General features: G+C 42.3%; 1 protein-coding gene across 2 annotated transcripts in view; it reads right to left on the bottom strand.

Annotated features, from left to right (window-relative positions):
- hnrnpul1l (heterogeneous nuclear ribonucleoprotein U-like 1 like) overlaps window positions 1-11609 on the bottom strand; it is a 39732-nt gene extending 28123 nt beyond the window's left edge. Inside the window, exons 1-2 of one of the 2 annotated variants that reach the window (XM_055663810.1) lie at window positions 11037-11609; window positions 2329-2487 (exon numbers count right to left, since the gene is read on the bottom strand). In XM_055663810.1, coding sequence (XP_055519785.1) covers window positions 2329-2487; window positions 11037-11412 — 535 coding nt within the window. In that variant the 5' untranslated portion in view covers window positions 11413-11609. The remainder of the gene's footprint in view (window positions 1-2328; window positions 2488-11036) is intronic. The other variant, XM_055663811.1, reaches the window with a different exon arrangement.
- Window positions 11610-13225: the final 1616 nt, after the last annotated feature.

Below are 13225 nucleotides of genomic sequence, written 5' to 3'. Positions count from 1 at the left end.
ATGATACATGTTATTAGTTTTGTCCTTGTTTTAATACTTAAATAGAGCAAAATCTCGGGTACAGCTTCTCTACTGTTTAGATAACAGACCCACAAAGAGTTGTATGACGCAAGGGCTTGCATCTATTTGGTGAGCCAATTACAACATCACCATGCATTCCGTTTCTGGATTGAAATGACAGGTCCTGTGCATAGAAAGCTACACTCTATCCTGCAAGGAACAAGGCTTGCTTACAATTGGTTTTGGCACAGAGATTAAAGAAATATCTGAAGGCCTTAAAAACATGATTGGCTTGAAAATGCATGGGTGCCATACTGCAGTGATGGAAAGTCACTCAATTATAATAAACTAGTGAATAGAAAACATATCCTACAATTCTCCCATGGATTTGGAAATCAGGAACAAATTAGTAATACTGCTTGGAAGCAATGTTGAAAGTTAAAAAGGAAATTATATGGTAACTATAGCAACAAAATATGGTGGAAATATACAACTAAGAAAACGTTCCATCAGGAGTAGCTTTTTAATATTTCTGGTTACAGGGTTCTAAAAATAAAATCAGGGTGTAGGAAAGCTTGGTTTTTAACAGTTGAGGTATAATCTAGCGTGAAAATTAACCAGCAGATTTGAATTATTAATGTTTCCCAGACAATTTTAGACATTAGACAACAGACCATTCTAGTGGGCTTTCAACTGTATGGTTAAGGATGTCATGAATAGTTGTAGATTAAAATGGACATAATATTATCGACAGTAATGAGCAGAGAGATTGGACAGTTTTCCAACGAATGATCTGAAAAACATGGTAGGGAAAAGATAAGAGATTAAATTGTCAAAAATATGTCATGGGATAGCTTTGGCAGAGATTAAGGAGACTTCAATGTGATTTTAAGGAAGGAACAAGATAAGGAGCCCTCAGGGACTAAGTGGACATCTATGTGTGGAGATGCAGGAGATGAACACTTCACTTCAACTTTTACTGTGGAGAAAGACTGAGGGAAAGCGGGAAAGATCATGGGGATGTCTTGGAAAGGTGGTGTATTAGAGGTGGTGCTGGATGAATGTAGGTAAATATTCGGATTTGGATCAGGTACATCCAGAAATTGAGAGAAACAGAAGAAATTGTAGAAGCCCTGGCTGAGATATCTTCATCATCATTAACATGGATGCAGCCGCAGAAGACTTGAAGTTTGTAAATATCATGCCTTTATTCAAGAAAGGCTATTAAAAAAAACTGGGAATAATAGACCAGCAAGCCAAATATCTGTGTTGGTAAATTACACCCAGGAATTCTGAGGGATAATATATACATATACATTTGGAAAGAGGGGTTGATTAGGAACAGCCAGAAAGGTTTAGTGTGTGGGAGTCTAGTCTGATCATTCTGAAGAAAATCCCGACCTGAAGTATCACCTATTCATGAAGATAGGCACAAAGTGCTGGAGTAACTCAGCGGGTCAGGCAGTGTCTCTGGACAAAAAGGATGGGTGACATTTCGGGTTGGAACCCTTCTTCAGACCAATTAATGTTCCCCAGAGATGCTGGCTAACCCGCTGAGTTACTCCAGCACTTTGTGTCTGTCTGGTTATGAACACAGGCAGTCCCTGGGTTCTATTCCAGAGAATCGTTCAGAAGCCAATTTCTCTGTTAAATCAGAAAGCTCAATTTTCTATAGCAATCCACATCATATCACTGTACACACTCGCTATAATTCTCTAATTGAATAATCACCCTGCTACCTATAATTGAAATAAAGAAATTCATAGTGCATCCAGTCACAAATAAATAATCTGAACTAGGTTACTGTTATTATTATTAGCTGCAAAAATGCTTTAAACATGCATGGGAATCTTTGAGTAAAGTCAGATTTTTGCAAGTTAGACCAATCATAATACAGGTCGAGATATCACTTTTTGGGGAATCAAGCAAAATGTGGCAATTAATGCAGCCAATGTACAGGATGACCATGATCTTACTAAAGAGTGGAGATGTCTAACATAGTTTACATATGCTTTTAAAGATTGCTAACTTAATCGGCAAACCATAAACAAATAGATATAGATATATAGATAAATAGATACCTAACTAGGTATTCAAATTGCAGACACTAATCTAAAAGCATGATACAAAATAACTGCACTTAACAAAAACATCCTTAGACAGGTGTGTCTACACAGTCTTCCAATCATTCATACTGAGCGTGTGAAACTAGTTAATCAGGAACTTTGGTCAAAAGACTGGTAATTAAAATTTGCATTTCACAAAAAATAAAAAAATAAAACGTGTGTGTTTAAAATAATTCAGAACCACTTGATTTAACAGGCTTACCCTGCTTTGTTGTTGCTGCTTGTTCGATGGCTGGTGCCTCCCAGCTTCTGTCGACATTTCCTTGCCTGGATCCTCCAAAATCACTGCATTGATTATCACACTGATTAAAAGAGTTCACAGTACCATCATAATTTGAATCACCAGCATTAGTCCCATCATCTGAAAGAAATTGAAAATAAACCAAACTGAAAAGATGCAGATAGAATTTTAAAAGAATAATGCATTTTATTGGTTATCAATAATGCACTTTGTTCAATCTGTTGACATACAGATTTGGTGCACTATAAACACCCGTTAAATAATCACCAAACAGCCTTCCTTATGTCCATCTTTTAAAGTTCTCACTTGAAAACTAGGTAATTGCTTTTATTGTCCTGTTATGAACACCTGTCCCTATACCTCCTCCCACAACTCTGTCCAGGGACCCCGGCAGTCCTTTCAGGTGAGGCAGAGGTTCACTTGCACCTACTCCAACCTCATCTACTGTATCCATTGTTCAAGATGTAGACCGTTGTACATCGTCAAGACCAAACGCAGAAAAAAAAGAACGTTTTGCGGAACACCTTTGCTCAGCCCGCCTGAACCTACCTGATCTGCCGGTTGCTGGACACTTTAATTCTCCTTCCCATTCCCACACCGACCTTTCTGTCCTAGATCTCCTCCATTGTCCCAGTGAAGCTAAACGCAAATTGGTGGAACAGCATCTCATATTTCGCTTGGGCAGCTTACAGCCCAGTGGCATGAATATTGATTTCCGGCAGCCCCAGCATTCCCTCTCTCTCTCTCTCTCTCTCTATCCCTCCCACACCCAAGTCGCGCTAACTTCTCATGTTCACCCTACAAACAGCTAACAATGGCCTTAATCATCGTTACTTTTTTGCATATCTTTCATTCATTGTTCTTTATCTCTCCACATCACCGTCTATAACTCTTGTTTCCTTTATCCCAAACCAGTCTGAAGAAGGGTCTCGACCTGAAACGCCACCTATTCCTTCTCTCCAGAGATGCCGCCTCTGTCACTCCAGCTTTTTGTGTCTTTCTTCGGTTTAAACCAGCATCTGCAGTTCCTTCTTACAAATTGCTTTTATTATGTGTAATCCAAAAACAAGGCTAAAGACAAGACTGGATGCCAAAGCAGCCAAGGAGATATTTGAACTAAAGACATTGTTTTTTATGGAACCGCATCAGCTTTATAAAACGTTGGTAAGGGACAATTTGGAGTTCTGGTTGCCCCATTACTGGAAGGATGTGCAGGTTTGGAGAGGGTGCAGAAAAGGTTTATCCAGATAATCCCTGGAAGTTTTCTGATCAGCCTGAAGGCAAGTCACGACCCAAAACATCGTCCATCCAATTCCTCTACAGATGCTGCCTGACCTGCCGAGTTCCTCCAGCACTTTTGTTTTTTGCTCAGAAATTATATCTCATTCGTTTCAAAATTCGGTGACCATCTGACCCATCTGATCAACTGGAAAACTGGAGCCAAAAACTTCGGGTTCTGACAAAGTCTGGTAACATTTTGATTATACAAAAGTGAACTCTCGACCTATCCGCACACTGGAAGTATCTTCACACAGCTGCTGCAGTTGCCACCATCTTTTCCAAGGCTATGGGATCAAGCCCAACAAGATTTAACCACAACATCTAAATTAGCAATCTAGGATGGCATTAATGTATTACTAAACTGGTGATCCTGGGTGAATGCTCAAGATTACATAGCACTTTAAGACAACCTAGAACATTTTTCGTGGTATGCCAATCCTCAACCACTTTCATTAAGTTCTGATCATACATCTTTCCAGAGTGGGAATTTGCATTTAGATTGCTGCCCTCTTCAAAGTTGCACCTTTCAGACAAGTTGTTAAATTCAGACCATCTATCGGTCAGACAATGAATACTAGACAAAGGTAGACGTAAAATGCGGAGTAACTCAGCAAGACAGGCAGCATCTCTGGGGAGAAGAAATGGGTGATGTTTTAGGTCGAGAGGTCTCGACCCGAAATGTCACCCATTCCTTCTCTCCAGAGATGCTGCCTGTCCCGCTGAGTTACTCCAGCATTTTATGTCTACCTTCGATTTAAACCAGCATCTGCAGTTCTTTCTTATACAAATGAATACCAGACAATATATACTGGAGAGTTAGGATTTTGCAAGTGTAATAACACTAAAATAATGCAAGTGGGAATGCTTCTATTCAAAATATGCCTTTAGGCCCCAAAAACAACTCTATACAAATGCAAGTTAATGGTGAGTATAAAATACTCAGAACATTGGATGCTGCCTGGACCATGATCCAGTTCAAATGTGAATCACACTACCCTATTGTATCATGCAAGGCACAATGTATCACTATTCTCAGAGGAGGATTGTTGTTGTCAACTTCCACGCAAGCAGCACCACACATTAAATAACTACTGAATAGCAACATGTCGACTTGCCATATTGGCGTACAACTGTTAAATGGAACTAGCCCATCTCCTCAATGCAATAGGAAAGACATTCCACACTCAAATACAAGAATCTCACTAAAAAATCTATTTTTACAGAATGTTATAAAGCCTCAGTTATCCAACATTTCGTCCTAATAATGTATTCCGAAAAGTAATTTGTAGTTAGCATTAAATTCTTAAAAACCATTGGATTGACATTGCTGATCAATAAATCTAACTCCTTGCAGAATTTCTGTTTACTACCTCAAAAAGCTCCAAGATCCAAATGTACAACTCGCCATCAAAATGTCCAACTGGTTCATACCCACCCTGTTCGACATTCTAGTCATGATGAACAGCCAAATCCAGTTAATTACCCTGGTTTGCCATTAATCTGTGTCTGGAGATATCTGGAAATACCAATAGATGTTTACATCTCAATCCTATCCAGTGCTTTTACAACAATCTACTTAAAACATTTTTCAAAACTAGTAAACTTTTCAAGCGACTCCTCAGCTTGGCCAGCACAGCCTTACATTAAGACAGCAGCATCAGGTTGATGGGAATCTACAACTAGCACAAGGTACAACAAGGTGGAGTCAATGCTCTCTTTACTGGATGGTTTGAAGATAAAAGATCCACTGTAAGATATGACCACCAACACCTCACGCAACCATTATCAAAATTTGCATTGAACAAGATACTTTAGATGCTTCTTCACAACACTACTGGCTATTATGGTCACCTAGCTGTAAAGTGAAGTGTGGAACAAACAACTCTTCCCACTTTCTTCATAGTCTTAAGTGCTGGAGAAACTCAGCGGGTGCAGTAGCATCTACAGAGCGAAGGAATAGGCAACGTTTCGGCCCGAAAACGTTGCCTATTTCCTTCCCTCCGTAGATGCTGTCGCACCCGCTGAGTTTCTCCAGCACTTTTGTCTACCTTCGATTTCCCGCATCTGCAGTTCGTTCTTAAACATTATTCATAGTCTTTACCTCTTATGCAAGTTTACAGTTTACTGTCTCTTTGACAATTTACCAGTGCAAGCAAGACCCACATACCACACACAAGTTCATTTCACATTTATCACTGCACTAGAAGCCACAAGGCCATTGTCTATGCCAACCTCCAACAGAGCAAGTCCATTAATCTCATTCTCATTAATCATATTCCCCCGTAGACCTGCAACTTATTTTATCTCCTATGCTTCACCAAATGCAGTGAAGCAATATCAATATGCTGAAATACTGCATCATAAAGTAACAATTCATTACTTTATAGTTAGAATTTCCAGCAAATATCAAAGACCAGCTGATCCAACTGGCAAAGCCAAGAGGGTAGATAGGTAATCTGTCAGAGAGTGCCTTAATGTTAATCAATCCAGCCTGCATTTTGACAACAAAAAACTTATACTTTCATATTCCAATTTTAAACAGCAATTCAATAGATCCATCATTTAAACATATGAATGAAATAGAACACAATTCTATTTTGAACATGAAAAATTACCCACCTATTCTCTCATTGGATCAACTTGCTCATGACAATAAATTAAGTGGAAATGTCAGCATGAATAGGGATGCAAAGCACACGTACCAGCTGAGAGTGGGTAGCAACATGGCACACAAAATACAATGTGGATAAATCTACGGTTATGCACTTCGGATAACAATAGAAGGCACTTCATGTTGATGATATTTTAAATGGGAAGAAGTTTGGGATCGTTAATGTTCAAAAGAGACCAGTAGTAATTGTATACAGTCGCTGAAAGATAGCACGTAGGCCCAGCAGGTAGTTCGAAAGGCAAGTGGTATACCGTGGCTTGTGTGGGAAGGATTTAAAAGTACAGATGTCTTACATTACATTTTTACATTAGGTCAGTTGGAATATTAGGTACAATTTTAATCTTTATGCTTATAAATATATATGTATAACAAAGATTTAAAATGATAGACAAAGTGCTGGAATAACTCAAAGGGGTAAGGCAGTATAACATCTCTGGAGAAAAAAGATGGGCGAGACATTTCCAGTCGGGACCTTTCTTCAAAATGTCTCCTTGAATGGCAGGAGCTATATATATATATATGAGAAGTTGTATATATATATATATATATATGATATGATATATATGATATATATATATATATATGAGAAGACCAAGATTTATTCACCTCTGATTGAAAGTTTGTAAGAATATGAAGAGACCTCATTGAAACATACTACAGATTTGATATGGAGAGGATGTTTCCCTAGCAAAGAATCCAGAGCAAAGGGAGATCATTTCAAAACAAAGAGTAAGCCATTCAGGTTTCCAGGAAGGAGGTACATGGAGTCAAACAGATTGGAAATAGGGCCATCAGCTCAACCTGTCCATGCTAACCAAGATGCCCCATCTCCACTGTTTCGATCTACCTCTGTTTGGCCCATAGCTATGTCCCCTTGTTCTTGATTCCCCTACTCTGGGTACAAGACAGTACATGTACCCTATCCGCGAGCATTGCCACTTTCATTTCACTGCACATCTTGTATGTGTATGTGACAAATAAACTTGACTTGACTCCATTCCCTCGTGATCTTATACACCTCCTATTCCCTCATCATCCTGTGCCCCAAGGAACAAAGTCCTATCCATCTTCGAAACAATGGTCAATTTTGGAATTGTTTACTCCCAAAGGCTCGGTCATATAAATCTGAAATTAACAGACTTTTCAGCATTAGAGGATCCAGGGAAATTCAGGAGAAGAGTGTTATACAAGGAGATCGGCCGTTACCTGGTTGCATGGGAAGTAGATTCAAGGCACTGAAAGATCATCTCTCATTTCTACATAATGTTTCCCTTGAAGTACTGAACAATTCACATAATTAGTTGTCACCCACATCTTTGAATAGTACTGAATGTATTCATCTGCAGTTCGTTTTAAGGCTGAAAAGAACCATGGTACTGATGGCAATGTTCCAGAGCCTGTGTATGGGCAGTTTCAAGTAGCTCATATGATTTAAAGTTTTTGGTGAAAATCTAAACTTGCACCTAGGCAATCGATTTCTATGCGTCAGATCTATTTTCATCCAAGGTCAAAAATCTGAATTTACAGTGCAGATTCTCAAACTTCTTCCTGGCTCATAAGGTTATAGATGCTCTCACCAGTGTGTTAGATTTTATAATAATCCATCAGCTGGTCATTAATTTGTTCTTATTCATTCCCTATATAGCAATTTACATTCCAATAACACAACAAACATTGTGAAATATCCCAAGGCACTTCATAAGAGTTGAGACAAACCCTCACATCACGCAAAAGGTGACAACATAAATGTTACTAAACATAATTAACAAAAGTAGGTTATCCAGTTCTTTTAAATTGCTCCATCATTGCTCCTCCACCTCAACTCTATTTTTCTGCACTCTCTGAATTTCCTTAATATCCAGAAATCTACTGATCTCTGAATGACCTCAATATCTAAGCATCCACAACTGTGCAGGGTACAAAATTCCGAGGATTCACCATCCCGGTGAACAAATGTCTCCTTATCTTAGTCCTACACATTTTGAAGGGGTGATATGATTACAGTATATACTGTTGTCTCTGTACTGTACACTGACAATGACAATTAAAATTGAATCTGAATCTGAATCTGATATAAAATTATACCAGGCATAGATCGGGTAGAATATCTTATCCATGGTAAGGGTATTGAAAACAAGAGATGAGAAGAAGGAATAAAAGTGTTCCGAGGAGAACGTTTTATACACAGACGATGGACACAAAATGCTGGAGTAACTCAGTGGGACAGGCAGCATCTGGTGAGGTGGAAAGGGTAAAGTTTCGGGTCGAGACCCTCATTTTATACACAGAGCCATTGTTGAGATCTGGAATGCGCTGCCAAAGGAGGTGGAATCTGATTCAAGCACTCCATTTAAAAGACATCATATGCCTAAGTAGGCAAGGCATAGAGAGATACGGATCTAGTATGAGTTAATGGGATTAGCATAGATAGCCTAAAAAGGTCAGCATGACATTGTGGGCCAAAGGGACAATTTCTAACCAACTCTATGATGATACAGTATGTCTCAACTCTGGTGTATTCGTTTGCATTCTTTCCTCCGAATGTTTGTTCTTACAGGATCCATTGCAAAAACTAGATACTGCAGTGCAGTAATGTGGAGGTACCTAACTGACTGTAATATTTTGTCTTACTTACTGTCATCTTTTACATCAAATGTAATAAAGGACCCATCTGCATTCGCAGAAGTTCAAAATAAAAGTACGGTTGTATTGGAAGAATAAGTGTTAGTGTATATTTCAGACCAATGCTCATCCTTCAGTGTTAGTAAAACAGACTCATATTCAAGTGGGAGCACGAGTTGGTCCACCAGGCCCCTCAATCCTGCCCTGCCATTCAATATGGTCATGGCTGGTCTATGTTGGCCTTGCTTCATTTCTGTGCCAGTTCTCCATAATCACCAATTCCTTAATTTTTCACTTAGCTTTGCCATCCCCTAGTTTCTGACTCCCTTGAGCAAAAACATTTCACCATCCAGCCTGTCAAGCTTCCTTGGGAACTTGTATGTTTGAATAAGGTCACCGCTCATTCTAAACTCTATTCTAAGGAATACTGACCTAAACTGTCCAGCCTCTCTTGATAGGACAACCTTCTCATCCCAGGTCATTTTCAAATTACAATGTGTGGGAGCTTGCATATCTACATTTGATGGAGCGATATGATCATTCTTTAGCCTGATTGTTTCATTTGCCTATGGTCAGAGAAATTTTTGTTCGGTATCTTTGCCCCTCCGCCTTCTCTTTCATAGCAAACAATTGTGTAATTAACTCTTTGAACAAATGTTTGCAATTACATAGTGCCGATTGGATCACACCTGGTGTATCGTGTAAAGTTTTAGCAGACTAGTTTCTGGAATGATGAGATTATATAAACTTCAGTGTTCGCTCCAGTTCAGAGGACTTAAAGGTGATTTTATTATTTCCAAATTCTCAATGCTTGAGTGATGTTTCCGCTGAATTACTCCAGCATTTTGTGTCCATCTTCTGTGTATAAAACGTTCTCCTCAGAACTTTTATTCCTTCTCACCTCTTGTTTTCAATACCCTTACTATGGATAAGACATTCTACCCGATCTATTATCTATGATAATTTTACACACTGTAATCATATCACTCCTCAGCTTTCAAAATTTGTAGAACCACCCATTCCTTCTATCCAGAGATGTTGCCTGACCCGCTGAGTTACTCCAGCATTTTGTGCAGCAGGGAAAGCAAGCTCAACCTATTCAATCTCTCTGCATCACTGAATTCCGCCAAAGCCGGCAATGTATCGAACAAAACTCACATTGAATAAAAATCAAAACAGTTCTGCACATGGAGACACCAGGAACTGCAGATGCTAGAATCTTGAGTAAAACAAAGTGCTGGAGGAACTCAGCAGGCCCAGCACTTTGTGTTTTACGTTTAGCTTATGTTTATTAATGTCACATGTACTGAGGGTACAGCGAAAAGCTGTAACTCAGCGGGACAGGCAGCATCTCTGAAGAGAAGGAATGGGTGTGAAGAAGGGTCTCGATCTGAAAAGTCGCCCATTCCTTCTCTCCAGAGTCACGCTGAGTCTATCTTAGGCCTAGGGCAGAAGTGTGTGGGAAGGAACCACAGTTGTTGGTCTACACCAAAGATGAACACAACAAACCTGGAATAACTCAGCGGGACAGGCAGCATCGCTGGAGAGAAGGAATGGGTGACATTTCGGGTCAAGTCAAGAAAAGTTTATTCGTCACATACACATACGAGATGAGCAGTGAAATGAAAAGTGGCAATGCCAGCAGACTTTGTGCAAAAAACAAACAAACTACAAACAGAATCACATATTCTTTTACATATTGGGGGGGGGGGGGGGGGAAACAGCAATTTAAAAAAAAAAAAAAAAAGTAGAATGGTACAGTTTCGAAATGTACAGAATGGTACAGACCCTTCTTCAGAAAGGTCGGTGTGGGAATGGTGGGAGGATCTGGAAATCTCTAGATAGAGTATCACTCAGTACTGGGGTGAGGTAAAGTGTTTGGGAACTGGGAGACCGTGTAGGCCCAGGCGGGACTGACTGAGCGATGGGGTTCAGTGAAGCAATCGCCCAGTCTGACTGAGGGAATTAATGCAGGATCTGGGAGTCGCCTAAGTTCATGTTGACAACACTGACAACTCCACTCAGCCATGGAAGCGGAGCTGCGGCTGCCGGGCTCCCCTCTCCCTCTCCCCGCCGCGGCCTAGCAACAACTCACCGTCCGCGGCCCTCGCCTGCAGCTCTTCCTCTTCCTCCTCCTCCTCGTCCTCCAACAACAAATGCCCCTCCATCGCCTCCTTCACCGGGTACCCGTCGCTGGCCGAGTCCGGGTCTTGGTCGTGGTCGGGGTCGTGGTCGTGGTCGTGGTCGTGGTCGTGGTCGCGGTCGCGGTCACGATCGTCCCCCCGTCCCCGCTCCTCCTCCTCCTCCTCCCCCCCGAGCCCGGCCTCGGTGGCGGCGTCTCGGTCCCGGTCGAGCGCGGCCTGCAGCCGCTCCTGCAGGTTGGCCTTCAGGCCCTTTGTATCGAGGCCGCGCTTGTGCAGGGCCTCCTTCAGCTCGTTCACTCTCAGCCTCCGGATGTCCACCGAACTCATTCTCCGTGTGAGAAACTTTTTGTAAAAAAAAAACCTAAACACCCCCACCCCCCCCGGTCACGGAAATAAATAACTCCTTCCCCCGACGACGACAACCAGTGCTCGGACTATCGGTGCGAAGATTAAAAGGGAGGCAGTGGGTTTGGAATGAAATTCTCCTCAGAAGCCGGAGCGCCAGGCGGACAAAATGGCGGCGCGCTGCCTTCACCCTCCTTCAGGGCGCCAGCAGGCCGGGCCGACGCGCCTCTGTCACAGCCCTTCCCATTGGTCATCAGGCGCTCACAATACCCCCGCTGTGAACACACGGCCAATGAGCGGCCGCCTTACAGACCGGCGCCGCCAACCCCCGCCACGCCTGTGTCGCCCCACCTCATTGGTCGCCGCCTCCCGCGGGTGGGCGGGCCGATTGTTTCTCAGCCAGCCGGACGCGCCGTCTCATGCGGGCAGGTGGGCGGCGCTCCAATCATCTGCAAGAACCCATGGCTGAGGTCCCACCCCTTTATGATAACTAGATAAACTAACATCCTGATTAGCCCCGCTCCCTGTCAATCACCCCGCACAACTTACCCTATTCGTTCCACCGCCCTTCAATCATGACGCCACGCCCCCTTGTCGGATAGCCCCCCCCCTTGGTGATTCGCCCCGCCCACATGCAAACATCCCCACCAAAGCAAAGTATCTCTAAGATCTTTGGTCCCCACCACCCACTTGTCCATCCAAGCCAACCCCTGACATCTCCTTCTTCAAAGCATCTTGACAATGTTTTAATGGCAGCCTGAGGGGCAACTTTTCCACACAAAGGGTGGCGGGTGTATGGAACGAGATGCTGCAGGAGGCAGTTGAGGCTGGGACTATCCCAATGTTTAATAAACATTTGAACGACAACATTGGATAGGACAGGTTATGAGGGATATTGGCCAAACACAGGCAGGTGGGACTAATGTAGATGGGACATATTGTCGGTATGGGCAAGTTGGACCGAAGGGCCTGTTTCCACGCTAGTACACTCCATGACACGGAAAACAAATATACACATACATCGTTTGGGGTTGTTCTTTTCAACCATGGATATATGGAATTAAATTATATATATATATATATATAATTACAATTATAATATAAATATAGTTATATATGACATTTATATATAAACACCTGCATTATTTTCTTAGGTAGACAAAAGTGCTGGAGAAACTCAGCAGGGGCGGCAGCATCTGTGGAGCAAAGGAAATAGGCAACGTTTCGGGCCGGATCCCTTCTTCACACGGATGTAGGGTGGGGGCGGGAAGAAGAAAGGAAGAGGAGGAGCCAGAGGGCTGAGGGAGAGCTGAGAAGTGGAGGAGACTGTGAGGGCTACCTGAAATTTGAGAATTCAATGTTTATACCGCTGGGGTATAAACTGCCCAAGCGAAATATGAGGCGTTGCTCCTCCAATTTCCGGTGGTCCTCACTCTGGCCATGGAGGAGGCCCAGGACAGAAAGGTCGGATTTGGAAGGGGAAGTTGAAGTGCTGAGCCACCGGGAGATCAGGTTTGTTATTGAGGACCGAGCGGAGGTGTTCGGCGAAACGATCGCCAAGCCTACGCTTGGTCTCACCGATGTAGATCAGCTGACATCTAGAGCAGCGGATGCAATAGTTGAGGTTGGAGGAAGTGCAGGTGGCCTCTGTCGCACCTGGAATGACTGCTTGGATCCTTGAATGGAGTCAAGGGAGGAGGTAAAGCGACAAGTGTAGCATTTCTTGTGGTTGCAAGGGAAAGTGCCCGGGGAGAGGATGGTACGGGTGGGAAGGGACGAATTGAGCAGGAAGTTA

This window comes from Leucoraja erinacea, chromosome 38 (assembly GCF_028641065.1).
Source record: "Leucoraja erinacea ecotype New England chromosome 38, Leri_hhj_1, whole genome shotgun sequence".
Taxonomy (NCBI): Eukaryota; Metazoa; Chordata; class Chondrichthyes; order Rajiformes; family Rajidae; genus Leucoraja; species Leucoraja erinaceus.
Note: the sequence above shows the minus strand (reverse complement) of the source record. Positions and strands in the feature narration are given on the sequence as shown.